Source organism: Opisthocomus hoazin, chromosome 21 (genome assembly GCF_030867145.1).
Source record: "Opisthocomus hoazin isolate bOpiHoa1 chromosome 21, bOpiHoa1.hap1, whole genome shotgun sequence".
Classification (NCBI taxonomy): Eukaryota; Metazoa; Chordata; class Aves; order Opisthocomiformes; family Opisthocomidae; genus Opisthocomus; species Opisthocomus hoazin.
In genome coordinates this window covers 16,753,064-16,780,441 of record NC_134434.1, presented here as the reverse complement: position 1 = coordinate 16,780,441, position 27,378 = coordinate 16,753,064, and the positions used below count along the sequence as shown (strand labels likewise).

The 27,378-nt window shown below is 52.2% G+C and overlaps 1 protein-coding gene across 3 annotated transcripts; it reads left to right on the top strand.

Moving 5' to 3' along the window:
• The first annotated feature begins 10,176 nt into the window (after positions 1 to 10,176).
• Positions 10,177 to 26,957, top strand: ST6GALNAC1 (ST6 N-acetylgalactosaminide alpha-2,6-sialyltransferase 1). 3 transcript variants are annotated; one of them, XM_075440974.1, is made up of 9 exons: positions 10,177 to 10,441; positions 15,460 to 16,093; positions 21,356 to 21,632; positions 21,721 to 21,892; positions 22,266 to 22,404; positions 22,789 to 22,889; positions 23,455 to 23,544; positions 25,264 to 25,363; positions 25,779 to 26,957. In XM_075440974.1, the coding sequence occupies exons 2-9, from the start codon at positions 15,491 to 15,493 to the stop codon at positions 25,947 to 25,949; spliced, it is 1,653 nt and encodes a 550-aa protein (XP_075297089.1). In that variant the 5' UTR covers positions 10,177 to 10,441; positions 15,460 to 15,490; the 3' UTR covers positions 25,950 to 26,957. The 3 variants fall into 3 exon arrangements, with proteins under 3 accessions (XP_075297089.1, XP_075297088.1, XP_075297087.1); XM_075440973.1 differs by having other exon boundaries at positions 10,177 to 12,541; positions 21,356 to 21,524; XM_075440972.1 differs by having other exon boundaries at positions 10,177 to 12,541.
• The last annotated feature ends 421 nt before the right edge of the window (positions 26,958 to 27,378 follow it).

The following is a 27,378-nucleotide window of genomic DNA, read 5'->3' as shown; positions in this document are numbered from 1 at the left end:
ACGTGGGTTTTGTAGATGTGAGTTACAAGTGAGATAAAGCTCATTTAAAAAAATTAATTCTCAGTTTAATTAATAAATCTCTATTTATTAAATTCTATTATTTATCTATTAATTTAGTTAATAAATCTCAAATTTAATTCTCAAAGCTAATTCTCAAATCAAACTGTGTTTTAGGGAGAACCTGAACTTCCATCCATGAAGCAATGTAGTGATTTTAATGTGTTTGTGGGGCACTTGACATGCCCAAAGGTTTTGAATAGTTCGACCTCCTGAACAGCTGTGAAATATTTTGGCAGTGGCAAAACAAACAGCCCGCCTTAGACTCGTGAGCTGCCGGAGCACTGCGGTTTCAGCTGTCGGGGTTCTGAGAACATTGTGGTGGGGCCACCAGTGCCTAGATGAAGCTGAAAACAAAAAAGATATCCACGTAGCTGTGGGCAAAAGCCCGACTGTTGGCACCGTCCTGGTTAGGTTCTCACGTGATTAACTGTCTTCTACTGCTTGATCTCCTCTCTGTCAGACCTTCTGTCTGGAGCAGTGCGTGGTGCTGTAGCATGGCTTGTGGTATTGCTCTCAGCACGGATTGCCTTGCAGTATCCGCTGAAGGAAACACAGTAAGGTGATTTGCAAGTGCTTTAGGGTAAATTACACCAAGTTTATAAACCCAAGAGTTCGTTAGTGGTTCTTGGATTCTCAGAGCGCTTTACCGTATGGTTTCACAGTATAGCACGTGTGGCTAAACAACCATAAGAATCATTTTCCACAGTCCTTTATTTTTCTAAGGAGTTGTCAATGTCCTCTTGCTCTTGATTGTTTTATGCGTTTACTCTCAAGATACTAATTATTTTAGTTAACTAGGCTCATGTTTACTTAGTTACAATGTCAAGGGGTAAATATGAATTCAAACTTTGACCAGGCTGAAAGGTGCGGCGGAGCAAAGGGGATGCCCCAGATGGCAATCAGCGGAGTAGGACGCAGCAGTGCTTGTTGTTTCGGGAGAAGGAGGAAAACCTCGAGTGCTAGAAGATGGGCAAACCCCAAGAGGCATCTGCCTGGAGTCACAGGGTTGGTTTAGATGCCACTGAAGCTTGGAGCTGCATGAGATGACCTCTCAAGATGTCTCTTCCAGCCTTTGTTGCTGTGGCTCTGAAGTGTAGATGAATGGGTGGTGTCTCAGGGAGTGCAAAATGCATGCTGCAGAGAGGAGAGAGCTGTCCGGGCAGACTGGTGGGGGTTAGCACAAGAGCTGGACACCACCTGAGTTTGGCATAACCCCGTGGACAGCGCATTTTAGACTGTTCCTGTTGTAGGCCTGACCATAGAATCAAAGAATCATAGAAGGCTTTGGGCTGGAAGGGACCTTTACAAGTCGTTTAGCCCAGCGCCCCTGCAGTGAGCAGGAACATCTTCAACTGGATCAGGCTGCTCAGAGCCCCGTCCAACCTGGCCTGGGATGTTCCCAGGGATGGGGCATCCACTACTTCTCTGGGCAACCTGTTCCAGGATTTCACCACCCTTATCGTAAAAAATTTCTTCTTTATATCCAGTCTAAATCTAGCCTCTCTTAGTTTAAAGCCGTTGCTCCTTGTCCTGTTGCAACAAGCCCTGCTGAAAATATTTTCCACATCCTTCCTGTAGGCCCCTTCAGGTACTGAACGGCTGCTCTGAGGTCTCCCCGCAGCCTTCTCTTCTCCAGGCTGAACAGCCCCAACTCCCTCACCCTGTCCTCATAGGAGAGGTGCTCCAGCCCTCAGATCATCTTTGTGGCCCTCCTCTGGCCCCACTCCAATACATCCACGTCCTTCTTGTACTGGGGGCTCCAGAGCTGGACGCAGGACTCCAGGTGGGGTCTCACAAGAGCAGACTAAAGGGGCAGAATCCCCTCCCTCGCCCTGCTGCCCACACTGCTCTTGATGCAGCCCAGGACATGGCTTTCTGGGCTGCAAGCGCACATTGGTGTCTCATGTCAAGCTTTTCATCCACCAGTATCCCCAAGTCCTTCTTGGCAGGGCTGCTCTCAATCCCTTCATCCCCCAGCCTGTACTGATAGCAGGGGTTGTCCCGACCCAGGTGCAGGACCTTGCATTTGGTCTTGTTGAACCTCATGAGGTTCACACAGGCCCATTTCTTGAGCTTGTCCAGGTCCCTCTGGATGGTATCCCGTCCTTTTGATGTCAACTGCTCCACTCAGCTTGGTGTCATCTGCAAATTCACTGAGGGTGCACTCAATCTCACTCTCTAAGTCATTGATGAAAATGTTAAACAGCACCAGTCCCACTATGGACCCCCTGAGGGACACCACTCGTCACCAGCATCCACTTGGACATCGAGCTGTTGACCACTACACTCTGGCTGTGACCTTCCAACCAATTCCTTAGCCATCGAACAGTCCACCCATCAAATCCGTATTTCTCCAATTTAGAGAGCAGGATGTTGTGAGGGGCTGTGTCGAAGGCTTTACAGAAGTCCAGATAGATGACATCCATAGCTCCTCCCTTGTCCTCTGATGCAGTCACTCCATCACAGAAAGCCACTAGGCTGGTTAGGCAGGACTTGCCTGTGGTGAAGCCATGCTGGCTATCTCGAATCACCTTCCTGTCCTCCATGTGCCTTAGCATAGCTGCTAGGAGGATCTGTTCCACGATCTTTCCAGGCACAGAGGGGAGGCTGACAGGTTGGTAGCTCACAGGGTCCTCCTTCCTACCCTTTTTAAAAATGGGCGCAGTGTTGCCCTTCCTCCAGTCACCAGGGGCTTCTTCTGACTTCCGTGACCTTTCAGATATCATGGAGAGTGGCTTGGCAACCACACCAGCCAATTCCCCCAGGACTCTGGGATGCATCTCGTCAGGTCCCATAGACTTATGTATGTTCAGGTTCCTCACGTGGTGCCGAACCTGGTCTTCCCTTGCAGTGGGAGGGGCTTTGCCCCTCTGGACCCCATCTTGTAGTCCATCAACTGGGGAGGGGCAAGGAGAGAGGCTGCCAGTGAAGACTGAGGCAAAAAGTTGTTGAGTACCTCAACCTTCTCCTCATCTGTTGATACGAGGGTGCCATTCTTGCTCATCTCAGGGGTACGCTTTCTTCAACCTTCCTTTTCTGGCTGACATACCTGTGGAAGCCCTTCTTCTTATTCTTTGCACCCCTTGCCAAGGTCAGCTGCAGCTGCGCCTTGGCCCCCCTGACCTCATCCCTACACAACCGGGCAGCGTCCCTATGCTCTTCCCAGTATCCCTGTCCCTGCTTCCACTGCCTGTGCGGTTCCCTCTTGCCCTTTAGTTCAACCAGTAGGTCTCAGCTCAGCCATGCCAGTCTCTTCCCTTCCTTGCCTGACTTCTTACACCTGGGGACTGAGAGCTCCTGTGCTCTCTGGAAAGCATCCTTCAAGATCTGCCAGCTCTGTTCTGCTCCCCTGTCCCTGAGGACCGTTTCCCAGGGGGTCCTACTGACTACCTCCTTGAAGAGCTGGAAGTTGGCTTTCCTAAAATTCAGGGTCCTGACGACGCTCCTTGCCTTTCCTATATCCCTCAGGACTGTGAACTCCACCAGTGTGTGATCACTGCAGCCCAGGCTGCCTCCAGTCTTGACACCACCGATGAGCTCACTTGCACTAGTGAGCATCAGGTCCAGTATTGCATCCCCTTGGGTAGGGCTGTCAATTAGCTGGCTTAAAAAGTCCTCCTCAATGCATTCTAGGAGTCTCCTGGATTGCCCACCACTCTCCGTGCCACTTTTCCAGCAGATGTCGGGGTGGTTGAAGTCCCTCAGCAGGACAATAGACTGGGAGCACGAAGCCTCCTGGAGCTGAAGGAAGACAGCTTCGTCAATAGGCTCCCCTTGATCAGGCGGCCTGGAGTAGACACCCACGACCAGGTTCCCTTTGTTGCCTCTGATTCTTATCCAGAGGCTTTTGACCTGCTCACGGCTAATCTGCAGGGACGGCTCTTCATGCTGTACGGATTTCTTGATGCAGAGGGCAACGCCTCCACCCCTCTTTCCCTGCCTGTCCCTTCTAAGCAGCCTGTAGCCATCCATAGCCACGCTCCAGTCATGGGATTCATCCCACCACATTTCAGTAAGGGCTTTCCAGCAGCACGGTAGCTTCCAGCTCTTCTTGTTTGTTGCCCATGCTGCGTGCAACTATGTAGAGGCATTTCATCCGGGCGGCCGTGTCACCTGCATGGAGGAACACCCCTGGCTTCCCCTGGGGCATTTCACAGAAGCTTCCTTGTTGGCTCCTGCTACCTCAGGAGCTCCCAGCTCATCTCTGCAAGACTTCGGCTGTGCTGCAGTGTCCCCAGCACGGCTCTGGGCAACTGGCTGAGGGCCCATCGGAGCACCCCGTCCCTCCAACCGTTGTGTATCACCCCATGGTCTGATCATTCTCCTTTGATAACTGAAAATGGGGACACAAGGCTGGAGACGCAAGCTGCAGAGCCAGGAACAAAACGCACTCGGTGTGCGTCCTGCCTGACTTCTCTGTGCCACGCTTTTCGCTAGAGTGACGCCCGTCTTTAGGACGCGCAGCTCACGGGAGGAGATGAAGAACGTCAGAGGCAGACTGGCTGCTCCCGACAGGCGCCAGCTGAGGCTGCGCAACAGGGCTGTCCTTCCCGGAGACCTGAGGCCTGCGAGCCAGACCCTGATTGACAAGATGCCAAACGGCATGCCCTTCCTGAGCACAGGGATCTCGCATTGCCACTACAACAGCACAGTCTGCTGCTCTCCTGCCAGGGGATTGCTTTGCCTGGGGTTTTCCCAGTATGATGCTGATGGGTGTTGTGCAACTGGGGTGGCAAAGAATCACCCTTATCTCCATGCCTGACAAAAGCTTCTGTCCGGTTAATGGGAGGAGGATGGAGATAAGTAGCAGAGGACCCTCTAGGTGTCTAAATAAGGGAGAAGAACTGTGAAATAGAAGACAATAGACAAAAGAGAGAAGGGAAGAGAAGCATGTGATTTCCAGCAGTAAATCCCTCTTGCTCCTCACCAGACCCTGTGGCTGTGCTACTCTTACAGCTAAAAAGGTGGCTGCACTCCTCTGGTGCCTCTGCCAGCCAGGAGCGGAGAGGAGGGCACTGGGAGGCCCCGTTTTTCCAAGTGGAAGTCGGGGAGGTGATGATTTCAACTCCAGAAGCAGGCACACATCTTGCATCCCTGTAGCACTTCTCACCAAAAAGGATGCCAAATGGCACATTTGTCCTGCCAGATGTCAAGGGGGATGGTTGCTGATGTTAAGTCAGTGGGAAGAGTATGGGAAAGACCTTTAGCAAGAAATATTTATTAAAATTCTGGCCCTAAAATTAGTAGACCTGTGCACAGATGTGATTCTGTAATTCATATCTGTGTGGGGCCTGATCTTTGCAGCCAGAGGTGAAGGGCTGAGATAATATGCCTGCATTTCTTTTCCAGGGGTATGGAGAGGGATTTGGGCTTTGTGATTCTTGTGTTTCTCTCTGGAGCAGTGGAGTGTCCTGGAACGCTCCTGCTCCTAGTAGCTGTCGGGGACAGGGGCTGGAGAAGCTGCTTTTGCGATGGGGGGCCAGCTAGCCAGGAGTTTAATAAATTACCTCCTCCCTTGCCTGCAGTACCGCCCTGCTCCCTGGGGATCAGCTCTCTGAGAGATTCCTGTCAAGGAACAGAATGTTTTCTTCCTTTCCATCAACTAGATTTTAAAGGGAAAAAGAACCACAACCCGAATCAGCCCTGAAGTGGTGTCAGCTTTGCCTCCCTGCCTGTCCGCTCCCGGGTGAGCTGCTAGGCTTCCTGCTGGGATGGCCACAAAAGGCTGGCCAGGGAGGCCTTTGGATAGATGATCCCTGGTGCTTTCCAGCCATTGTGGCTGGGAGTGTGGTTTTTTTTCTTTTTTTAATTCTCTCAAGTGGAGTGGCTCATCAGTCTTCTCAGCTTTGTGTATCCGAGGAGGGAATGCTGGGACCAGAGCCGTTTCAGTGCTGCAGCTCAAGCAGGATGGGGTGAATGGTGAAGAGCTCGAGCAGCAGAAGAGTGGTGTGATGGAAGACTCGGTCTGCTTCGCTCAGTATGGAGAGGTGAACACCTCCAGCTGGGGCTGCAGGGACCGTGCTCAGCAGCTGAGTAGGCGTTGTGCTTACAGAGAGAGCTAAAACAAGTTCCAGGAACCAGAGGCTGTAAGATGGCCGAATTCAGGTATTTATAGCCCGTCTCCCAGTGATTGCTCCAGGCAAGGACTTTCCCTGGTGCGCGGGGAGCTGCTGGAGGAGCCTGCCTATGTTCCCATTACCATGTAGGAGAGGAGGAAACGTTCCAGCTTGGACCCATGTCATCTGCTGTCACAAGGTAGATTGAAGGCAGTTTCTTTACTGGGGCATTAGCTGGGTGAGGCTGGATACCAGGCAGACAAAACAGCACTAATAAAAAAACCCACCTAACAGGTTAGGTTATATGTTCTCTTTGCCACTGATAACTGTGTACGTAACCAATGTAACAAGTGGGGGATGTTCTCACTTCAATGGTCAGAATCATTGCACAACCAAAACAAGTCTTGGTTCTTTGTGAATGATTGGGAGCAAGATAAGGGACTCCTGAATAATCCCTTCAGGCGGCTGGGCCTTGTGATGCCGTGAAAAGCCGGAATTGAAGACTCACCAGTCGGCACACCATTAAGCAGGGATTCTTTATCACAGCGCCGGGCACATGGGGGATCTCTCCCCCAAACGTGTGCACCAAAAAGACACACTTACTGTGTATTTATGCTAGGTTAACGTACATATTCATCACATTTGCAAGAAAAGCTTATCATAGTTTTTCCGAGAACTCATTAATATATGGTAATGTCCGTCGCAGGTGTTTGGTGTCTCTCGGTGGTCGGCGGGGTCTGCAGATTGTCCTGCAGCCTCCTTATCTCTGCAGTTTGCACCCCTGTTCTCCCAAGGCCCAGCCGCCTGAAGGGATTATTCAGGAGTCCCTTATCTTGCAACTGTCCTGTCCCAATCATTCACAAAGAACCACGACTTGTTTTGGTTGTGCAATGATTCTGACCACTGAAGTGACAACATCCCCTACATTACATTTACAGTTATCACTTGGGAGAACAGGTATGCAAACTACAGAGATAAGGAGGCTGCAGGATAATCTTCAGACACCCCTGACCACCGAGAGATGCCAAACAAACATGCGCGATGGACACTACCATATAGTAATGAGTTCTTGGTAAAACTACGATAAGCATTTCTTGCAAATGTGATGAATGTGTACATTAACCTAGCATAAATACCTAGTAACTGTGTCCTTTTGGTGCACACATTTGGGGGAGAGATCCCCCGTGTGCCCGGCGATGTGATAAAGAATCCCTGCTTAATGGTGTGCCGACTGGTGAGTCCGCAGCTCCGGCTTCTCACGGCATCGCCGCGCTGCAGCGTGGGCACGGAGACGGCGCGTGCCGGGGCCCCACGGTGCCAGCCCCTGTCTCCTTTGCTCCCGGGGCGTCTCAGGCCATGGGGGACGCAGACCCGCTGGCTCACCGAGCTGTTCCCCGCCTGCTGCCACAGACCTCCGAGGCTCGGCTCTGTGACAGAGCGGTGAGTGGTCCTGCAAGAGCAGCAGCAGAGGAGGTGGGGGCTTTGCCCCAGTAGATGCTGTCGTCTCCGGGTGTTTGTTCAGTGTTTGTGAGAGGAGGTTTGATGCAGAAGAAAAGGCACTTGATGGAAAATGACCAGTGAGTGTGGAATTAAGGCAAGCTTGGGACATTTTGGGCTCTCAGTTTTGTCTGGTGAAAGCAAAGCAAATAGCTGTGCAGTTTGCTCTTGTAATTGCCACCCCCTCCCCGGACTCCCAGCCTGAAGGCGTGTGCTGCTGGAGATGACGCCTGAACTGGGAGGGGAAAGCAAGAACCTGACATTGCCAAGCCAAGCCTCTGCTAACCCACAGGAGCAGTCGCGTGCTTCAGGCAATGTCATTTTTTCTTCTCTCCCAGTTATAACTCACTCAGTTCTTGTATCATCAAGTAATCCTGCAAACAGCCCAGACATCCCCAGCTTCATTAGCAGCTCCTCATTCCACAGGCTTCCAGTCAGGTACTGGTTTTGGTATGTTGTAGATGTCACTGAGAGATAAGTTTGTCCTCCAGTGAAGCTTGATCAATTCGTGGAACAGCTCAGTTCTTCAAGCACATCTTGCGGTGCCCCGAGCCATGGGAAAGTGGAAGGCACACAGGGCACGGCGAGCAAACAAGCTTTGATACACAGCTCTCTGGAGAACGTGCACTCAGATAAATTGTTGGCGTAGCTCGAACTCTAGCCACACCCACAACACACAGAGCTTGAGATCTAGTGGAGATAAAGTTCCTTTATGGAAAAGAAAAACAAAGGCAAATCTGCCTTTTATCTGTCCAGGATGTGACTGAGGATGTGGTTAAGTGGATGTGGAATTAAACAGACTGTTGGAGATGGAAAGTGCTAACAGATAACCGTTGATGGTACCAGGTGGAGTTTGCTTTAAAAAAGAAAAAAAGTCTTGTTTTCACAGTGGTAAAGAGTGGAAGAACTTCTGGTGTGGGCACTGGTGTTGGTAGCTGAGCACACTGCACATGGAGCAGCGGTGCTGGACTCAGAGTCTCCACACCGTGGGAGAAGCAGCATCTCCTGGGACTGCTGGCAGGACTGCCAGAGGAACCTGCAAAACCTCTCGTCTGGGGAAGCAGGCTGGAGCCTGGCTGCCAGCCCCTCTGTTAGCTGCCACCTTCGCTTATGGTCTCCCGTCTGTGGGCTGGGAGCCCTGCACATCCCAGAGTCACTCTGCTCACAGAGCTTCACGGAGGAGCAGCTCGGGTCTCACCAGGGCGTCCGCGGAGTTACGGCACAGCCCCATTTCCCAGCCTGGCCTCGCGCTCGAGCTGGCCGGCCTGGCTGCCCCAGCCCCGATGGGGGGGAGGGTGATGAAGTCGTGCTCCAAGGAGGCGAAAGGCAGTGCTCTGGTAGGGTTTTTTAGGTTTTCTTTTCTTAGACCAAGAAGGAGAAAAGCTGTGTGTTTTGTCTGACTTGCGGAAAAGGTGAGACTCCCCACGCCCCGACTGTGCAGTGGGTCTGTTTGACTCAGCGCTGGGCCCCGGGGGTTAGCACCACCGAAGACGTGCGCGCCGATATCGCCAAGCCATCTAGAACTCATACAGTTCTGTCTTGCATATTCATATACACCTATACATATGCATAACCTTTCCCGCTTCGTATTAAAATTAGTTCCAAGAAGTCATTTCCATAGACTCCTCCCGACCGCGCCTGTGCAGTGCCTCCTTGGGGTGGTCACCGGGGGTCGTGGGGATGAAGATAGGTGACTCCTCTTCGTCACCGCTAGTAACCTTTGAACTTCACGCGGGCTCAGTTACTGCTTGGCCTTTACCCAAACTACAGGACTGGCTATGGCTGGCTTGATGTGCAGACTTCTCGTTCTGTAACTCTTCTTTCCAGCCTTATCACTCAGATGCAAAACTCGCGGAGCTCAGGAATTTGCCAAGCTCAGGAATTTGCCGAGCTGAGCTAGACTAGCGTTGCCTAAGTCTTCATAAGCATTCTCTAGGCTTATTTATTTCTTTATTTCTCTTCATCAGTATAGCAAGCCTGCTCTGACTAGTGTGCTTGCCAGAGAGCTGGATGTGGCCCCAGCACAGCCTGCCGCGAACACAGACTACTCCAGGCACGTTCTCCACAGCCACCAGCCCGGATGGTTAAAAGTGAAGACAGCTGTCTTGTTCTGGTTGCAGGAATCTTCCTATCCCTTGTGGCTCTTGGTTTCAGGGTAACACTGCGTGGAGGAGGTTGGAGGAAGGCATTGGCTGCCTCCAGAATTCCCCTTTGGGACCCTGTTAACAAAGAGAGCCTGGCAGTCGCACCTAAGCAGCATCTTCCCAGCAGCACGCCTGAAGGTGCGTAGGGCCTGAAAGAGGAAGGCCGAAGGGAAGCCATGGCTGTGGACAGCTCGTATCCTCGCTTCAGGACTGGTGCTTGTTCCTGTAAGAGCATCCATTGGAGATCTTGTGGGCGCAGAGCTGCTGCTTGCCTGCTGCACCCCCAGCCCTGCAGCCCACCTTGCCAGCATTGCCTGGAGCCAGTGAGGGCTGCCAGGAGTGTGGCAACACCTCGGCTGGTCCCTTGCTCAGCGCCTGTAACTGTTTAACTGATCGCCTTTGGACCTAGGCTCGGTCTGAGCAGTGGTGAGATGTTTTCCTGCTGATGGAGGCAGGGTTGTACCCTGGACTAGCAACCTCCCTTGGGTTTCTTCAAGGACTTTTCAAACCTGTGTCACTGTTTCATTCTTCTCTCCTAGGTCCACTGAGAACTCATGTCTTGCACTTAAATCCAGAGGGAGAACTTGTCAGGAAGTATGGATAAGAAAGAAATGCATCTGCTGCTGAGCCGTGTACGGGGAATCCTTGCAGCTTTTTGCAGCGGTGCGTGGAGGGGGGTGCAAGGTAGGTACGAAACCTACGGACTGGCTTTGCTGTAACGCAGAGCAAACCACTTCAGTCCTCTGTGTGTTCAGTGACAGGGTGAGTGCTGGCTTCTGAGATCTGTAATGTTGTCAACAAAGGCTTTTTAATAGCTGAGCGTAATTTTTTATAGAAGCTGTGCAAAAGCAGCCTATTTTTTAAGAAGCAATATGGTCATTACCCTTGAACTGTCAGGATTAATATTTAACAGCTCCCCATGAGTTAAAACAGCCGTCTGCTGTAACATGTAAACTATATCTCTGGTAGAGGTAAGCATTTCTCTGGCTGCGGTGCTAATCTGCTGGTGGGGAGATGTATTCTGGACTGCCAAGGGTTGATCTCCAGGCAGACCGCGGATTTTCATGGAGAGGAGAAGATATGTATTGTGCAACTTGGGATGGGGAGAGAGACTGTCAGGTGCTACCTATTGATGAGAAGCAACGTATGCCAGGTCTGAAGATGCTCATGGCTCAAATCCAGTGTAGTGCAGACCCCAAGGGTGGTGGCAGGGTTTCATCCCTTGGAGCGTTTTGTGTGCAGACGGCACGACTGGAGCTTTATTTGAACTGACACTGTTGGTGAGCACAGCCTGGTTGTACCATCCAGAACCCAAATGGCCAAGGCTCCACTAAGGTCAGTAGTGCGGAAGGCAATTGTCTGTCCGTCCAAGATGGCGTGATGCAGAGATACGAGAAAATTGAAATATATTTTGGTGTTGATGCAGAGATACAAGAAAATTGACATATATTTTGGTGTTATGTGGAATAAAAATTCAGATATATTGGATGTTCCCTTGAAACCAACTGAATTTCCAGGTGCTGTACTGTGGGGGTTGCCGGGGTGATCCAGTTCTTACAAATTCTGCAGCTGGCCACAGACTCAGACCCACCCGTGTGCTGTTTGAGTCGTTCACTGGCACACCCGTCCTTTCCTGGCCGCTCAGTGATCCCTGTGCAGTGGTGGGACAGGAGCTCAGAAGCTGTCGGACCAGTCCCAGGGCTGGTGCTGGAGGAAGCTTGACGGGGAGCTCACAAAGAAGAGCGGCTGCAGAGTGCTGCTGCCTGCACGCAGCTCAGCGTCTGAAGCGGCACGCTGGCGATCCAGCCTGGGAACCCGCGCTGTGGGCGGCCTGCGTAACGAGTTTGTCAGCAGCAGGGAGGCTGGACAGCGATGTTGTTGGTGCCTTTCAGACCAGTGAAATACTGGACTGGAGTTTTTCCAGATGCCCTAAAGCCAGGTCAGGTTTGTTAGACGGGGAGAGGGCTGAAGCTAAACCCTCTCCGCTGATGCTTTACCCGAGCACTAGTCTACCTTTAAACACAACCTTATCTGTTCTCTGGTGGATTTGCAACAAGTCTTATTTTGGCTTGTTTCAAAGCAATCACAAGGTAAAAGGGATGTGCACCTAGCCACCAGCTTTTAGGGGCAGGGATTGCTTCTGGGCTGGAGCTACAAGCTAGTCCTGCATGAAGAAGAAAAGGAAGATCTGTTTATGGTTGTGCCCAGAATCTTGCCCGAGCCCTTGGGCAGGTGGTGGTCTGAAAGCTAATTTATTTGAATGTAGCTATGGCTACTTCCATAATCACACAGCTGTTCCCAGCGATGCTTCCACCAGATTAGAGGTGAAGGGTTTCCTTCTTACGCCGGACTGACTAATTAAGGAAAATCCAGGAAACGTCTCTTGTTTACATTAAAGGTGTTTCTTTCCCCACGCTGTGTTGCAGTAAGCTTAGGGTGATGATGGGAACAGTGCAGAGCTGTTGCCATGTCTGAGAAATTGGATCCGTGTGCGGAGTGTCTGGGAATGTCGGCAGAGAGGGTGTGCACGTTCTTGTAGGGAAGTCCAGCGAGAAGACCGGCCCACTCGTTCAGCACACCTTTGGGAAGCACTGCCCGGCGAGCACCTCTGGGCAGCAGCAGCAGAGCCTCCGTCGCGCTCAGGCACCTCACCATGTGGTTTTTCAGGAGAAGGCTTCCTAAAATTCCCAGAGCCTTCATTTGGCTCATTGTTTTAACACACGTTTGCCTCTTCATTGCTAGTTTCAGCTCTTGGTTTGGCTTGTTGAAGACCACGATTTCCAGGTAAGAGACCTGCTTCCTTGTGATATGCAGTCTCTAGGTAGAGTGCTTGCGCTTTCTCTCTCTCTCTCGCTGTGTCTGTTTACCCTGAAACTTGCACTTCTGATATGAGTTAGGTGAACACTTCGCTTTAGCAGACCTCGTGGACAATCAGACCACGGTGTTGGAAGATCCGCAGTCAAAAACTTGCTTCGTCTGGATCACTGTTTTCCAGTCCTTCCTTGTGTTTAAGAAAGCAGCTTTGGCTTTACTAATGCTCCCTGTTTTCATACTTTGGCACTACATAGCATTTGCTTTTCCTGGTGGCTCCCAGAGGGACCTCATTCAGCCCTGGTCCAGATTGTGTTGCTGGACATTGAATTTGGTGGGATATCTTCGAATTTCTAGTGAGTTCAGCATCTGATTCCTAATACAAATATGCTGCATACCGGGAGACCAACGTCATGCAGACAAGATCTATATATGTATATATTATTTTTTATGTGAAAGGTCAAGTAAATGCTACAAGAATGTGTGTGGAGGGAATTGCAGTGTAGATGCAGTAATGTCTCCAGCATTGCTGGCAGAGGTGCTGTTCCTTGTGTGAGCACCGCAGATTCCTGAGCATTGCCCCAAGCGTGGCTCGCTCGCGTGTTGGTGCCCTGTGCTGTGTGTAGGAACCCCTGCTCCCCAGCCTCCCCCGCAGCCCGCATGTGGTCCCAGCTCTCCCAGTGAGCTCATCTGGCTCGTCTCAGTGGCGCTGGTTTTCAGCTGGAGCTCTCAGGGCTTATGCTGCCGGGGCAGGCAGGAGGAGGGGGGCTGGGAACACCTCCATCTCTTCGGGGGATGGTGTGAGTTTAGCGCAGCTCCGGCGACTGGAGCCCGCACCTTGAGGACAGCTATCAGTGTGGAGAGGTCAGAGTCTGCACAAGGCAGGAGGGGGGAGGAGAGAAGGAGGAGGTGTAGAGAAGCGAAGTGAGATGTCCTTGATCACAGAGCCCATCAGCGGCAGATCTGGGGCAAGAACTGGCTCTCCATGCCCAGCTGCTTGAAGCCGTCTCATTCACCCGCAGTTTCAGATGATGGAAATGTCCATATTTTTGCAACTGCAGTAAAACACAACCAGGCGTGAGCTGTGTGGTTACCTGTCTGTCACTTCTGTTTCCATACCTTTATATGCAACGTAGAATACACAAAGCAGCATTTTCATGGCTTTATTCCCTATTTGTCCAAGGGCTTTGTAAATGGAGAGGAAAATGACAGTAAATGTCATTGAGCCCCTGCAGTTGTTTGCCAGCTGGACTCTAGAGCCTGAAATCTGAGGAGCTGCCTTGACCACTCGTCTGGATTTGAAACGCTGGTCAGGAGAGCAGGGTCCTGTGTAGGCACAAGTGCCTGGCCATGTGGGTCTGCCTGCAGGGAGCAAGGGTTGGGATGTGAAGGGCCCTCAGTTTTACATCTTGGTCGCTGTATGTTTGGCACCTTGTTCGAAATTAAAGTGTAATGGAGCTGGGGTGGAATCTGTGCCCTGGGTGACAGCACAGACAGGGAGTCTGGGGTGGGGAGCAGTCCATCCTACTGTCCCCTTTTATTTGTTCTCTGCCCTATATTTTTGAAGTTTTAAACATCATCTTAAAAATACAACAGAGAATCATCCAGGGACTTAAGATCTGCCTGAGGTTCTTTACCAAACTTCTCATTACTTAAAGCATATGTATAAAAATCTTCCCTCTGGTTAGGCAGTGAACAGTGACACCAGTTTATACCTGAAGCACTGTGGTAGCGAGCAACTGCTGCCTGCTCGGTTGACCCTGGCTGATAACTGTGAGGGGAAGCGGAGGAAGAGTGACAGGCCCTTGACGTGAGCGTGAAATCAGACTGCCAGAACTATGCCGGTTTATCCTCAAAAGCTTTGCTGTGTCTAAAAACTTAGCTGCAGAAATGTTTCACCTTCCTTTTTCCTGTTCCACCCTCCATCGTTACCTTCTCTTGCACCGTATCATGTGCACAGGAGAGTGAATGTTTGGGACCAAACCCCACCACTGCTGCCTTGATTTTTTTGCTGGGTTCAGCCCAGTCTTGTCGCAGGTGGCTCTTCTGCAGCTGGCAGCTGTATCTTCCTATGGCACCCTCGTACCTGCCTGTGTCTCTCAATCAGGCAACAGGGCAGCTGCAATATTAGAGCCAATTGCTGAAAATGCAGAGATTTTACATTTTTAGGCTTCAGACTGTGTTTTAATAGCTTCAGAGTGCTTGTCTTAAGAGACGTATACCTGGCAAGTGCTGTGTGATGCCATTGCATTGACTGGCTAAGGGGGAGGAGGAGAGGAAGAAGTGCCCTGTGGCCCCAAGCACTCAGGAAGGGATGTATGGGAAGGAGAGAGTTCCACTGCTTGTTAGACTTCCCTTATTGAGTTCTGGCAGATCTTCATGCTTTGTCGCTGAAGCACTTGGCTCCACTGGCACAGAAAGTAGAGAGCCAGATGGCACGTGCCGTGTCCTGAATGCAGGAGCTCCGGAACAGTCCCGCAGTGCTCCGGGGATGCTGCCAGGGTCCTGCCCAGTGCAGGGCAGAGCTGTTCTCTGCTGGTTTCCAGTTACTGCCAGTGTGGAGGTTGCACCAGCCAAGTCCTGAAGAGGGGTGTGCAGCCTCTGGGATTTTCTTGGTGGAGAGAGAAACAGTATTCAGGCCAGAATGGTGTGGGAACTTGAATAATGCTTTGGTGGCAAAGTTGAAAATGAAGTTGAATTCATACAGCATCCTGCAGAAACTCAGTGGCAGTCGCCAAGGCAAGTCCCCTGAGCATGTGGTTGTGTGCAGCGGTTGCTCTGAAGAGGGGCTCAGAGCTGAGAGCGCTAGACGTGGGCTGGAGGGTGTTTGGTGTTCATCGTTAAGTGGAAAATGTGTGTGATGTGTCTGCTTTTCCTTTGATTGCATTCAGGCAACTGGGCATTTCCCAGCACGTCCCACATATGTTACAAGTGGACACCCAAAAGCAACAGGCTTTCAACTATACTGATAATGGGAAGACAAGAAGCTTTTCAATGGTGTCTTCAGGGAGAAACATCTCAAGGCTCGAACAAGATATGGTTGAGAGGACACCAAAACTGGAGGGAAAGGAGGAGCAGAAGAAAATGGCAACACCAGTTGCCAGGGTGGAGGAAGCCAAGGAGAACGTGGCTGTGAAACCACCCCTGGGGCTGAAGGGAATCAAGAAGACAACAGTGAAAACAGATCCTAGGGTGCAGGGAAACAAGCAGAAAACAACAGTGAGACCAGCCGCGGGGGTGGAAGAAGCCAAGGAAAAGACAATAGTGAAACCACTTCCCAGAGTGGAAGGAGCCAAGGAGGTGACAGCGAAACCATCCTCTGGATTGAAGGGAACTCATGAAAACAACGTATCCAAAGATCAAACAAAGCCAAAAGAGCCTCCTGCGTCAGGGAAGACTCTAAGACCTGTTCCTCAGGCTGCTGCAGTGACAGAAAAGAAGAGACTGAGGGCTGCTGACTTCAAGTCTGAGCCGCGATGGGATTTTGAGGACAAGTATCTGCTGGACCGCTCTTCTCCACCATCGGTAGGTGTGATGGCCATGTGTGTTCGCCAAGAATTATGCCCCTTTGTTGACCTCCTTGTCTGCTGTCCCTTTGGCATGCATGCACTTTGCAGTCAAGGATGATCTCCAAGCTGGTAGGTCAACTTGCTGGTATATGCAGATGCTGCTGGGACCTGGAGCGGGGGAGCTATAGGTACAACTCAGCCTGGCCAGTCCTTCAGTCTGTGCTGCATGGCAACTTGCTGCAATTGCACATGCTTCCGTGGGTCCCTTTGAAAGGCAGCCCGAGCAGCCCTTTCTGGAGCTCAGGTGTGTCAGAAGGTGGGGGGAAATATTTCTCCTTCTAGGTGTGGCCAGCAGGTCGAGGGAGGTTCTCCTCCCCCTCTGCTCTGCCCTAGTGAGGCCACATCTGCAGTGCTGTGTCCAGTTCTGGGCTCCCCACTTCAAGAAAGATGAGGAGCTACTGGAGAGAGTCCAGCGCAGGGCTACGAGGATGAGGAGGGGACTGGAGCATCTCTCCTACGAGGAGAGGCTGAGGGAGCTAAGATTGTTCAACCTGAGGAAGAGAAGGCTGAGAGGGGACCTAATAAATGTTTATAAGTATCTGCAGAGTGGGTGTCAGGAGGATGGGGCCAGACTCTTTCCAGTGATGCCCAGCGACAGGACAAGGGGCAACGGGCACAAACTGAAGCAGAGGAAGTTCCATCTGCCCAGGGAGGCTGTGGAGTCTCCTTCTCTGGAGATATTCAAGCCCTGCCTGGACGCGGTCCTGTGCAGCCTGCTGTAGGTGACCCTGCTTCGGCAGGGGGTTGGACTGGGTGATCCCCAGAGGTTCCTTCCAACCCCTGCCATGCTGGGATTCCGTGATTCTGTGTGCTACAATGTGGTCCCACTCTTAGGTGCCTTGATACGTTGCACAGGGGCTTTAGGCACACGGTGCAGTGTAGATGTTCCCTGTGGTGTGGCACCCTGACGTGACCTTGTCTTTGGATGCCTACGGGCAGGCGTTAGGTGTCTGGCACTAAATGGCAGTCTTCACACAGGTGTCCCGTTTCTCGCCTGACCTCTTGGGAAACTGAACATCTGCATTCCTTTGAAGACTCGGGTTTACAGTCCTCAGACTTGCTTTGATCTTTGCTTTGTGCAGGCTGGCTAAAGCCAACAAGGAGGGTCATGGTGAGGGAGCAGGAACAGGGATGACTCCGTGTGCCTGCTCGCCCAAGCTCATACATACCAAAGCAAGTCACCGGTGTTGGCAGCAGCGAGGCAGCAGTGACGCTTGTGCTGTGCTGGGCTGTGACGAGTAGCACTGGCAGTGATGGTGAGGAGGGTCTCAGTGCACAGACATGGAGACTTTGTTAGTTGCTTGCATGAAAGTCAAAATAAGGTCAAAGAAAAAGGGTTAGATGAAGATTGATAAGCATGTACCTACCTGCTTTGGAGACAGTAGGGTGGAGACCGTTCCCATCTTTAAGGTTTTCTGTCAATACTGGCAAAAATTCAACTATGTGTATGTGTGGCCTGTTGGAGAAATGATGGTTAAAAAGTAACTTTCTGTGCTGTTCTTGTGGTTTATTATCAAGGAGAGAAGAGTTTTTCCCAGGTGTTGCCAGTTCAACTTCTCCACCCTGTATGAAGACACCTGTAGTGAGCAGGCAAATTCTTTACCTGCTCAGAGCTCCATGATGCAGATGGTCCCGGCATGCTGGGTTGCAGTCTAGGGTCTTCTTGCTGTGCCTTGAACCATCATCCCAGCAGAGCAAATAATTCAGAACAGATCTGGCATTCAGCAAGTCTTGCTTTGTTCCTCTTGGTTAAACAGGATCAGCTGTAGGCCTGGCCAGCACCGGTGCAGTATTTTGGTAAAGGTGAGGATGAGAATTTTGAAGGTATGGTGGTACCTGGGTCGTAGTTTAACCCGGCAGCTGACAACTACGCACCAGACAGCCACTCGCTCACCCCTGCCTTCCCCCCCAGTGGAGTGGGGAGGAGAATGGACAAAAGGGAAAACTCATGGGCTGAGATAAAGACAGCTTAATAAGGCAACAAAGGAAATACTACTAATCATATTAATAAATAGGGAAGATAATAGCAATGATGATAATGACTATGCAAACTATGTACAATACAATTTTTATCACCACCCGATGACAGATTCGCAGCCTGGAAAAAAAAGTTGGAACGCCCAGCAAAGAGTGGATTCAGACTCTCAGAAAACCGAAAACCTGACAGCTTTTCCCCCGGGCTAACCCCCTCCATACGCTGAGCGTGCCGCCCATGGCATGGAATATTTCCACTGGCCGGCTTAGCTGTCTGTCTGGCCGTGCTCCCTCCCAGCTCCTGCGCGCCCGCTCGTTAGCTGAGTACGAGAAACTGGAAAAAGACCTTGATCTATAGCAACAACTGAAAACATCAGTGTTGTCAACATTCTCCTGACAGTAAATCCAAAACACGGCAGCTACGGAGAGGAAAACTGACTCTGTCCCTGCCGAAAGCAGGGCAGCCTGTCAAGGCAGTAGCACTGGTGCAGCTACAGCAGCAAAGTTTTCTTACAGGTGCTGTTTGCTGGGAGTGTTGTTCCGTGGGTTAGTTCTTGTGCTCACCTCTGCTTGTCTAGGTTGTATTACTGACGTGATCTTCTGAACCCGTACATCTGGTGCCCACCATCAGGTTTTCTGACCAGCCATGGAACTGAAAGCCCGTCTTTTCCTTTCCTGGTTCGCACTGAACTCTTGTTCTGACCATATTTTTGACATTCCCGTGGTAGCTGTGAGGGTTTGGAACTAATTTTAAATTAAATTTGAGCATCTCATAATTACTTGGGTCCAGGAACAGGGCCTTTAGGAAAGTCCTAAACTATAGCAAGCTCAGCAAGGGGATGAGGCAGACTGTGGTGTCTCTGTCCCCCAGTCTTATGCTGGTCACTCCTTGCAAAGCCTACCCAGAGCAGTTTTGCTTGGCACCCCTGTTGCTGGGAGGCTTGGGCAGGTGGGTAACCCTCTCTAGAGTGAGGAGGAAAGTCTTTAAAGAGTGCGAAGGAGGCCTTTATGCACTGCTCGTACGCACAGGGAGGAGGAGGGTGTAGGCAGGTGGGCAGAGGACGGGAGTGCCAGTCCTAGTGCGGCGTTCTGAGATCAGCCGTTTGCCTATTTAAAGTCTCAGTGCCACAGTGTGCCACCATTGCCAGGTGTCATTTTGGTGGCGTCAGGGGGAATGTAGGCGTTGCTCCAGGGGATTGTCAGGGCTGCAGGCACCATGTTCTTCTGCTCAGACCTCTCCCAATGGAGCAGAGTCTGCTTTTGAAGAATTTAATCTCATTCCCCAGCCCCAGGGTGCCCCAGGAGACATGCAGAGAGCAGAGCTGGATGAACTAGGCCAGTAAAAGACCATGGGATGATTTTTATTGCTTTGATGTTTTATTTTTGAGTTCTCGCTCCCTTGCGGTAGTTAGGTGGTGTTGCCGTTGCCCCTTTTGGCAGCACCAGCCATTCCTCCGCTGACGGGGTGTGCTCCTCAGTGTGGCGCTGGGCCGCTGGAGAGGAGCAGCTGCCCCCAAAGATATCCAAAGACCTGTGACAATTCAACGCGGAGCTTGGCTGTTAAATGCTTGAGCTCATGCGCTGGCCCAGCCGTAACGAGTCACAGCAGCAGGGCCTGGCAGGTGACCCAGTCTGTGGTGCAGGACATGCATTCTCCCTGGGCTCCCAGGCACCCAGAACACAGCAGGGAAATTAGACGGCGAAGAGCGTCTGTGCCGTACGGGACAGGACCTCACCCCTCGTGCCCACCGTTGCTGCCTGTAGGCGCAGTGGGGTTGGGTCACCAGGGTCTTGCTTGTCAGCTGCCAAATGCTCCTGTCTTCTCATCCACTGAGCTTCAGAGCGTGTGCAGCCGTCCCAGAAGTGCAGAGCAAGAGCTGGCAGAGAAGTGTGAGGCAGCAGCTCACAGCAAGGGGCTGAGAACATCCCCCACTGTAACTGGGGCTGCAGAGCATCTGGGTGTGCATAACAGCTGAGACAGCAGGGAAAGCCCTTCCTCAGTGTGCAGGAGAGGAGAAAATGTGTGCAGGAGGGTCTTTAGTGAAGATGTTGATCCAGATATCACACATTGGGTCTCGTCCCCAAACCTGATCTCTAATTCTGCAGAGACAGGGAGTGTCTAGAAGCGCTCCCACCTCCTTCCTTTCCTACATGATCAGACTTTTCCCTGGTTCCTCTATTACTGATCCAGTCTAGGTGTGGAGGCACAAGAAGCACCAAGCCTTGGACAGTGCAAAGTACATCTTGAGCAGGAAGGGAATGTCCCTGTCTCTGGACATGAAATGTCCTGCAAATGAAATGATGCCAACATGAAACCCTCCACAATGTTGTTCTCCTTGCACTCCTGTTGTGACAGGCAGAATGAGAGCTGTCTCTTCAGGCTGCGACCAGGTTGTCATCCTCACCCATGGCAGAGAGCCCCACTCAGCTGTGGAGCACAGAGCAAGGCTTTGGCGACGCAGTCTGCTCATCGCTGGGGATCTGAGCTGGGCGTGTGGGTCCACTTGGTCTCCTGCCTTGCCTTTCCGTGAGTGTCGCAGTAGGTGTCTGGGAGACATGTCTGAGAAAGCAGAGCCCAAATTGACTCAGCGGAAAATCCAGCGCGGTGGAGTTGTTTGCTCTCCATCTGCGCACACGGTCTGACTCTTGCTAGCTGCAGTGAGGCACCTCTTGTTGGAGGGGATAAGCTGGCTTGGGTTCCCTTGTCAGCCGCACACTTCTCTGCGATTCATTTGTGACGTTGAACAAGTTGTTTGCATGCTTTTTCTTGTGTTTAAAGGGAGTGATAACGGTGATCTGATCTCACATGTTCCTCAGTGTGTTTGCTCACGTGCACTCTGAGGCCAGGACCCTGCGAGGAGCGTTGCCAACAGAGGCTGCTGGCCTTAGTTGGTGTGTCTAGGTTAGACCCATTACAGATAATAACTTGCATGCGTTAATGAGGTGCAAAGGCAGCGAAACGTGAGCATCGCAGGCCTGTTGTTCTGCAGAGGAAAGTCTCAGAGTGCTGGAGTCACCCTGGCTTCCTTGTAGGTGACTTTCCATCAGCGTGTTATTGATGTAGTGCTGAAATTGTGCCTCATGTTTGTGGTGGTGTTGACACTGAGGGGAATGGATGGTGTACCGTGGAGTTTCTATGCTTCTTTCCAGTACTCTCACACGCAGGCACACAAGCATTGGCGCTCAGTCAGGTTTATCCGCTCCTTGCTAATCAGCCCGTATTGTTTTCTTTTGGTTTTTCAAGACCTGCTCTGAATCAGTGAAGGCCAAAGCTGCCAAGTCTGACTGGCTCCAACATCTTTTCCTGCCCAACATCATGCTCTTCACAGACAAGAGGTACTTCAACAGCAGTGAGTGGGAGCGCCTGGAGCATTTTGCACCTCCCTATGGCTTCATGGAGCTGAATTATTCATGTGAGTCACTCAGGGCATCTCAGGATGGGACCATCAAACTCCCGGCAGGAACCTTACGCCAAGTAGCTGGAGATTTGCAGCATCTTCATGTCAAAGGCATTAAGCTAGGTGGATCTCATGGTGGGAACTGTGGTGGTTTCACTGTATCCGTCCCAAAGGCTCTTGACGGTAACTCTCCACCATGTTTGTTTCACAGTGGTGCAGGAGGTCATGTCCCTGCTGCCCCCAAATCCTCACCAGCAGTTGCTCCTGGCCAACAGCAACAGCAGCGTGCCAACATGCATCAGCTGTGCTGTCGTGGGGAATGGAGGAATATTGAATAACTCTGGGATGGGCCAGGAGATTGACTCCCATGACTACGTCTTCCGGTAAGGCAGGCTTCCTTCTTAGAAGATACACAGCTAGCTTATTCTGGCTAGCAGACAATTCTAACTTCACCTCTTCTAGACATCTCTTCTGACTGCAAAGTACCAAAATGACTGATGGCAGGAGGAGATGAAAAACCGGCAAGGAAACAGAAAGTTCCTGAACACCCAGGAAGAGCCTGGGTTCACAGATGAGATGTAAAGAATCATCTCTAAAGCAGGGGGAAGTGGCTCTTCTGCAGATCAAGAGGCGTAGCTCAAATGGGCCTCACCGTCCCTTCCTCCAGATTAACGTGGTCTTTTCCTCATACAAACATGGATGTGAGGGTTTTCAATGGTTGCCTGCTAACTCTGCTCCTCTGATTTCCATGGCCAGGGTGAGTGGAGCTGTAATCAAAGGTTATGAAAAAGATGTGGGAACAAAAACCTCCTTCTACGGATTCACAGCCTACTCCCTGGTGACCTCTCTCCAGATCTTGGGGCACAGAGGGTTCAGAAACATCCCACGGGGAAAAGTAAGTCAGGTCGATGCTGCATGCAGGCATGGCTCTGGCGGGACACTGTTAGTCTGTGGCCTTCAGTTCTGATCTTGCTGTGCGTGAGGAGCGAAGGGGCTGAGCGAACATTTTGGTGTTACCCTTAGCGAGGGCACCTGCGTTGGCTTGGCTCGGAGTACTCGAGGTGCCAAGCTGCGGCAGTCCCAACCCAGCCCTTTGGCCTGTAGAAGCAGCCACACATCAGATGTTATCATCTCCGTTCTGTTTCTGTGGGCTAGTTCAAAGCTGCAGACCGAAGGTGTGTGTCTGAGAAGCTCGGTGCGCCCAGATGCTTGCTTGCTGTTTGTTTCTGAAGGATGTGTCTCTCTCGTTCTGTTCGTTAATGCGCATGTGTTTTCTTAGCATGTCAGATACATCCACTTCCTGGAGGGAGCCAGAGACTACGAGTGGCTGAAGGCTCTTCTGCTGAACGAGAACGCCAGGAAAGGAGTCTTGGACTCCGGGTAAAACAAACTGGCCCCACCTCAATGCCCTTTGGTGTGGAGCTCTCTGCTGTGCCCTCTTCCTCTCCGCAGTGCTCAGCCCTGCTGAGGTGCTCACCAGGGTGAAGCCAGGCTAAAGCCTCCCTCCCCTCGCAGATTTATTCCTTCCCAGCTCTGAGCACTGCTGTAACCGACACCTCTCCTTCTCAGAGGCAGCTGACTCCAATGATGCGCAGCCAGAGCTTGGCAAAAGCTTTGTGGTCCTTTGGGATGGACGCGTGCTGTTGTCTGGTGTGGTGGCTGTGCGTGCTGGCCTGCTCAGGGATGAGCACTCAGGGTTTCCCCCATGCTTGTCTGTACACACACGTGCTTTTGATGTTCCTGTCTCCTGTTGTTGCCTCTCCTTCGTCATCTCTGCCTCTGCAATGCGCACGGGTTGTGGAGGCTTTGTCGTAACCTGGGACGTGTTGCAGAGTAACCGAACAGCGGTGCCTGTTCTGTTATCACCAGCTGTATCGGGGCTGATGCTTTCCAGCTGTGATGAGATATAGGAGCTTGTCCTGAGTCTCCCCATTCCTGTCCTTAGGAGGAGGCCCCGGGAGAGGTTCGATGAAGATTTCACGACAGACAAATACCTGGTGGTTCACCCCGATTTCCTCAGATACACGAAAAACAGGTGAGCTGGGGCTTAGATGCTCTAACGGGCTTGTTTTTTCTGGCCAGCGCCGTCTCTGTCTCCAGGCCCTCTGGTCGCAGCTCGCTGCCTCGTAGCTGCGGTTTCGCCACACAGCAGACTGGGGTGGGCCTCACCAGCGTGCCGGCAGTTACAATGCTCTGTGGTGCTGCGGCGGGGTGCGAGTGGTGGGTAGACCCCCAGCATCTGTGATCTGGAGGAGAAACAGCCGTCAGCCAGGCTGGCTTTCTGCATCCAAAAGAGGTCCTGGGAAGTGGCGACTTTAGATGTGGGAGTGTTGCTGAACTGCCGGAATAGTTGTCTAGTTGGGGAGCAACCTTTCATGTTCGCCACTGCTTAGCACTTTGGAGGGTGGCTCTGTAAAGACCCTTCTCTCCCAAGACCCCTTCTTGACTGGGGAGGTTGTCTGTGCCCTCAAACATGATAATGGGCACTTCTTCAGCATCCCCTTTGCCTGGCCTGGCGACTCTTCTTTGCCTCTCTGATCCTTTCCACGAGACTGCTGGACACTGTCACTGTAAGGTCTGCCAATCGTGGGCCACACGTGGCCAAGAGACGTAGGAAGAAGAGCTCCTGTTGTGCCGTGCTTTGGCTGCGTTTACCCTTCGGTCTCCTGGAGATCTGAGTTACGCCTGCTCTGAGAGAGGGCAAATGCAGTGCCAGGTGGCTCGCACCTCCCTGCTTCTTCTGCTGTCTCCCCCCGACTTGGGTCCTTTCCAAGGCCAAAAGGGCTATTTTTTCCTGGTGTGGACTCCTGCCTTCCTAACAACTGCTGGCACAAAACACTGCAGCTCTAGCAGGTTTTTTGACCCTCCTCTGCACCTTCCCTACGTCTCATTTCGCTCCTAAATATGGATGGGGAGGAGGGTGTGCCAGAGAGCTTCAGACCCACTGCTGCACTGCAAGGCAAAGGACAGAGTGAAGAGGGGGCTTCAAAGCACCAGATCCTTGAATCCACCCCCTCTTTGTCCTCACGACCCACCACTTCCACAAAGCTGGGGCAGAGCTGGGCTTAGGTTGCAGTTCGGGTGATGGAGCATTCTGGGCTGGCCTCGGGCTCTAGTGAGCACGCAGCGGTACCCACACAGGTGGGCGTACTCATGGCTTGTCTGAAATGCCCTGAATGGCCAAACTGCTGCAAGGAGGGAAGGAATGGGGCCAGAGGAGGCCCCAGCGATGATCTGAGGGCTGGAACCCCTCTGCTGGGAGGAAAGGCTGGGAGAGCTGGGGCTGGGCAGCCTGGGGAAGGGAAGGCTGCGGGGAGACCTGAGAGCAGCTGCCAGTACTTAAAGGGGGCTTATAAGAAAGATGAGGACAAACATTTTAGTAGCACCTGTTGCGATAGGGCAAGGGGTAATGGTTTTGAACTAAGAGAGGGGAGATTTAGATTAGGAAGAAGGAAGAAATTCTCAACTCTGAGGGTGGCAAGGCCCTGGCCCAGGCTGCCCAGAGAAGCTGTGGCTGCCCCCTCCCTGGCAGCGTCCAAGGCCAGGCTGGCCGGGGCTTGGAGAACCCTGGGCTGGTGGAAGGAGTCCCTGCCCACGGCTGGGGGTTGGAACCAGATGATCTGTAAGGTCCCTTCCAACCCAACCCATTCGATGGTTCTGTGAAGATGCCATGCGGGCCGCAGGGGGCAAGGTGTGCCCAGCTCGAACTACCACACCCAGCAACTGCTCTGTGCTTTCTTCTCTCCTGCTGCAGGTTTTTGAAATCTAAAACTCTGGAAAAGCCCTACTGGCGTCTGTACAGGCCCACAACGGGGGCCTTCCTGCTGCTGACTGCCCTCCATCTCTGTGATCGGGTAAGGGCATGATGGTTCTTGTCTGGAAGGGGGACAGGATAACCGGGCAGAGCAAGGGTGTCTGCAGCCCTGCCTGACATTTGCCTTGAGGAGGGCGTACGGGTTCTTGTCAGCCATGAGGGAGCAGATTGGAGACGAGAGAAGCAGCCCCAAAGCAGCGCACATAGAGGCTGTGAAGCCTGCTGTGACCTGAGACCCATCCTGCCTGCCAGGGAGGCGGCGAGAGGAGACCAGGCTCTCTGGAGCCAGAGTTCACAGTCTGGACCTTCTGGATCCCCGGGCTGGGTCACCTGGAGGAGCCCCGACTGGCGTCCCTGCCCTGTGCTCCCTCCCTGTGTGGGAACTGTCCCCTGCATCTCCCTGAGCTCCCTCCGTCCTTGGTACCTCTCCCCAGTGAGCTCTCCATCTTTCCCAGGTGAGTGCCTATGGCTACATCACGGAGGGCCACGAGAAGTACTCGGATCACTACTATGACAAGGACTGGAAACGCCTCATTTTCTACACTAACCACGACTTCAACCTGGAGAAGCAGGTGTGGAAAAAGCTTCATGATGAGAATATCATGAAGCTTTACCAGAGATCCTGATGATGTGGCAAGGGCCATTGCCTGGGAAATCTCAACAACACCTCAATGGGAACAGAAGAGGACCTCCAGAGCCAAGGTTAGCTCTGGACTTCCAGGCATGTTTCATCCCCACAAAGATACTGCCCTCCTTCAGCACCTCTGTTCTCACGGAATGTTTCTACAATTGTGCAAATGCTACGGACCAGGAGAACAACCGCAAGAAAATGCAGCACACCACCAAAGACATCCCATCTGGCTGTGCTGCAAGACTCTTGCTGGTGGTTGTAGGCCTTGGTATTGGGGTAGAAGAGTCCAGGATGGATCTGGGTAGCGTATGGTCCAGCGTCCGGCATCTTCATCCAGGTTTTGTCTCTTTGCAAGGAGATGCTCGTCAGGCTGGGTCTGCTTCTGTTCTGGTGGATCCTCTCCATTAGCGGCGCCCATCTTCGAGCTGGGTCTGTTGTCTAAGTAAGCTCCCTCAGCAGCCAGCGCACGGAGGTGGACACACAGATCCTGTCACAGCTTGACTTTTCTCTTGGAGGTGCTGCTCTCCCTCTGCTGCGTGCAAATAAAAAGGGTGGACTGGACGCTTCCATTTGACTGAATCTGAGAGAGGAGGAGTCTCACTTCTGCTTCCCAGCGTGGCCTTGCCGTGACACCTCCGAAGGAGCACCGCCGTCAGCTCACGGGCGGGCGAATGCTCCCCGTGGTGCAGCAGGCGTGCTGGACTTGGTGCCTCTCGCTCTGGGGCAGCCCTGGCTGCAGGACACGTCAATGCTGTGTTGCGGTCCCGGGGTGCCAAGTCCCTGCGTAGCTGGGCTTTGGTGGGCTTTGCTCCCGGCGCTGTGTTCGCCCTCCTGCCAGGGGAGGTGGGAGCTCTCCGAGTCCGGGTGGGTGCTCTCCGTCCCCGCTGCTGGCTGCAGGGCCTGCCCATCGCGCGGAGAGGAGCCCGGCCGCAGCCAGCCAGCCGACAGCGTGTCGGCCTTCTGAAAGGGGTTTGACAGGCAAAATAAATGACACCGCTTTTGGCCAAGCTGATTTTTCCCTGCAGCCCTGTGGGCTGTGGTTGTTGAGTGTGTGTCCAAGGCAGCTGGTGGGGGATGGTGGGGGATGGAGCCAGGGAAGGGCAGGACGGAGTGGTAACGAGACCACCTCCGTCTGCGGGTGCTCTGCAGCTTGTGTGGGCATCATACCCGAGCTGTACTGAAAAAGTACAGCTTTATCAAGTCAGCTATGAAAAAAAAAACCCAAGGATGACAAACATGCTAAAACTATTCCTAATTGCAATGACAAGGAATGAAGAAGCAGAAAGCCTGTCAGCGTTCTGAATTTCTAGCTAGTGCTCAAGTATTGCTATGGTGAAGCAGGACAGACAAACAGATACTTCTAGTGAAGCCCACTAGGACTGCATAACATGTCTCAAGCTGTATTCTGTCCTTCAGAATTGATT